The 3,617-nt window shown below is 36.4% G+C and overlaps 1 protein-coding gene across 1 annotated transcript; it reads left to right on the top strand.

Moving 5' to 3' along the window:
- Window positions 1–285: 285 nt before the first annotated feature.
- LOC106474568 (TWiK family of potassium channels protein 7-like) lies at window positions 286–1,601 on the top strand (the record flags this gene model as incomplete). The annotated part of the gene is made up of 1 exon (XM_013935256.2): window positions 286–1,601. A coding segment is annotated over one exon (692 nt), but the record flags the coding sequence as incomplete, so codon positions are not given.
- Between the last annotated feature and the right edge of the window lie 2,016 nt (window positions 1,602–3,617).

Raw genomic sequence — 3,617 nt, 5'->3', positions numbered from 1 at the left:
GTAATAGTATTCAGTAACAAGTAATTTAAAGCAGCCTGATAGTATTCAGTGACAGGTAACTTGAAACAGTCTGATAATATTCATTTACGGGTAATTTAAAACAGCCTGATAATATTCAGTGACAGGTAACTTGAAACAGTCTGATAATATTCATTTACGGGTAACTTAAAGCAGTCTGATAGTATTCAGTGACAGGTAAGTTAAAGTAATCTCGTGGTAATTACTAAGTGATAAATTTTATGATAAAATGGTGAGAAATAATTGTTTCCTTGTTTTGTTTTCTAGGTTACGGAAACAGTGCTCCCAAGACAAACTGGGGTAAACTGATCACAATAGTTTATGCGATTTTTGGGATCCCCCTCATGCTGATTTATCTGACAAACATCGGAGATCTTCTGGCAAAGGCCTTTCGATACGTTTACGGTCGTCTTTGTACCTGTAAGCCCTCAGACCATAACCGACATAGGAAAAACTATCGCGCCCATCATACAGTGACGAACAACTCACCCAACACGCGAAATTCCGTGGAACCTGGAATTCAGCATAAACTCTACATGACCCCCGAGGACGAGGTTAGGACTGAGACAATTCCTGAAGAGCTGGGAAAAGGCTTAGAGTTTATGAACGAGCATGTGGCAGTGCCTATTACACTGTGTTTGTTGATTCTCGTGGGGTACATTTTGGGTGGGGCGGCACTTTTTTCCGTTTGGGAGGGATGGGATTTTTTAAATGGTTCGTACTTCTGTTTCGTGACGCTTAGCACGATCGGTTTTGGGGATCTAATTCCTGGGGACTCCAGAGAACTTGGCACGAATGCGCAGGAGAAACTTATGATTTGTTCTCTGTATCTGTTGATCGGGATGGCCTTCATTGCCATGTGTTTTAACTTAATGCAAGAGGAGGTTATTTACAAAGTGAGGAACTGTGGTAGGCGGATTGGCATCATTGTCGATATGGAAGACGAAAACGGAACCTAAGTGAACTTACCCAGACTAAGACAGTTATATTACATAACTACTTGTGTGAAACGTGTCAGAAGATTGGTGGTAACTGAATTTCAATGTATCGTTATGTAACTCGCACCAATCGTTGTCGACTCTTGAAGTGTGGGAATATCCCAAAGAAACACTTTCCACAAAACGTCTTGCTATATCGTCAGGTGTGTTTGACCCCATTATTACCTCGTAAAGCCCCATCTGCTACTAATCACTACTCTTTCCTCACGACCCCGGCCACGATAATAGCTTTCCTGTGTAGGTTATGATAATGAAACAGATTGTTTGTACCTACTTAAAAAAAAAAAGGTCTCGTGTTGTCATTTTTCTAGACGATGTGCTCCAAAATATTAAATGCAAAAGTAAAACCACCTTAGACATGAAAAGTTATAATTTTTAAATTATATTTTAAAGAATACATATCAAAAAGCTTTCTGTTATAATTTAAAATGCTCATTTATTTGGCAGAATTCACAGCATCGTGAAGAAAAAAACAAAACAAAAAGTTTTAGAATTCAATAGATTCACTGGATTGCCGCTGTGGATCAGCGAGTGTTTTTTTTTTGTACAATTACATTTATACCACTTTTTCACAAAAATATTATCATTGAATGTTATGTTATTGTAATTTCAATATAAAAACTGTACCAAAAATAATCATGCCACTTCATAAATTAATATACAATGCATATAAATTAATTTTGTTCGTACTATTTCGGGATCTTCGAAGTTTAGCAATACTACACTGTGTTTCTAAAGTAGAACTGTGTGATTGTATTAGTTTTTACTAGAGGAATGGCTAGGTGGCAGCACTATTCTTCTATAATAGTTAGTTAGAGGAATGCACGATTGTAACAGCAAATAGGTGCTACAAAAGGATTGGTTAGGTGACACCACTATGCTTCTAAAGTATGCAAGAAGTAGAACTGTGCGATTGTAACAATAGATAAGGGCTACAGAAAGTGGCAACGCTGTATAATATGTGAATCAGATAGAATACAAGGTTTTGCTATTAAAGTCATAGTTGTTACTGTGTTACTAAAATAGTTAACAGACTAGTGCTAGGTGGCAGTATTGAACTGTTAGAATAGTGGCTGATATCAACAGTATGCTACAGGAATAGTAGCAGGTGCCAGCACTGCGCTACTAAAATAGCGATCAGGTAGAAGCAGAATACTTTAAGAGAGAAGCAGTTGTTTTTTGTTTTTTTTATTTCGCGCAAAGCTACATGAGGGCTATCTGCGCTAGCCGTCCCTAATTTAGCACTAGAGTGTAAGTCACCACCACCACCCACCGCCAACTCTTGGGCTACTCTTTTACCAACGAATAGTGGGATTGACCGTTACATTATAACGCCCCCACGGCTGAAAGGGCAAGCATGTCTGGTGGGACGAGGATTCGAACCCGCAGATTGCGAGTCGAGTTCCCTAACCACCTGGCCATAAGAAGCAGTTGATGGTTGCCCAAAGCTTTCAGAGTAGTGGCTAGGTGATGGCACTATGCTTATCGAATAACAGTTCTGTGGCAGCAAGCTACAAAGAAACAGTTATCGGCAACCCTGTATTCTCAGAGTTATACTTAGGTGGCAGCACAGTGCTTAATATTTAACAAAATGTCAATTTAGTAATAATGTTTGTGAGTAGTTATTTACTAACGTAATTCATATCTCTAGTAAGCTCGTGCTTTCATAATGTCACGATTGCTTAGCAATCTATAGAATTATTGATTTGTTTTCAAGATACAACTCACTTTGGTTGTTAACTACTCATATCCCGATTTGGTACTTAAATATTAATTGAAAATGTAAGCCTGAAGTTTATGTTTCAAAATTAAGCGGAAATTAAATTCTGTTGCGCAAAAGAAAAAAAGAGGACGCCCAAGTCTTTCAGCACGGCTCGGTCCCTAGGGCCCATCTCGTAACCATTTTGTACTTGTTATAGTTTTCATGCTATAACTTTTAAATTAGAAAGCGTATGTTAACGAAATTTGGCAGGTTATCAGTAAACATTACAATGCTTTCATACGCAAAATATCAAGTTTTTTTTATTAAGTCTTAAGGTTTGTAAAGCAATGTTTTTCTCATGCCTTTTTTTTCGCATGTTGCCTATTCAACATGCAAAGTAATTTTCATTTTAAGATTTAAAATAGTTTTATGCATAAGAAAATTTTCAAATTTCACGTGCGAAATCTTTATAATGTCGAGATAATTATCACATGTTTCTTAAGAAAAACTTTATATTTTATCTATTATTTTCACTAATAAATCTCTGTGCGGATCATGTAGATTTGACCGATCTCGTAACCACCATAAAAAAATGAGGCAATAAGTATAAATTATGTCTCTTTCATTCTAAAATGACAATAACTTATAACACAAAAACATAAATGTTTAGGCTAAATAGTTTAAATCTCATAATATTATACATTTTTATATATATTTATTATTTTTCAGCCATGCCTGGCTAACAATACAAGAAGTTACACTGACGCCGAACACGTGCACTCATGTTATCGTATCCAATAATATAAAACTGACCTTTAGTCTTTACAAACTAACCTGTCTTGACTATGCTTCAGTAGACCAGTATTTTGTAAAATACAGTCACATTTCAATTATTATAC

The sequence above is a fragment of the Limulus polyphemus genome, unplaced genomic scaffold (assembly GCF_000517525.1).
Source record: "Limulus polyphemus unplaced genomic scaffold, Limulus_polyphemus-2.1.2 Scaffold7371, whole genome shotgun sequence".
In the NCBI taxonomy this organism is placed as follows: Eukaryota; Metazoa; Arthropoda; class Merostomata; order Xiphosura; family Limulidae; genus Limulus; species Limulus polyphemus.
The sequence above is the reverse complement of the archived record's forward strand: the minus strand, read 5'-3'. Positions and strand labels throughout refer to the sequence as shown.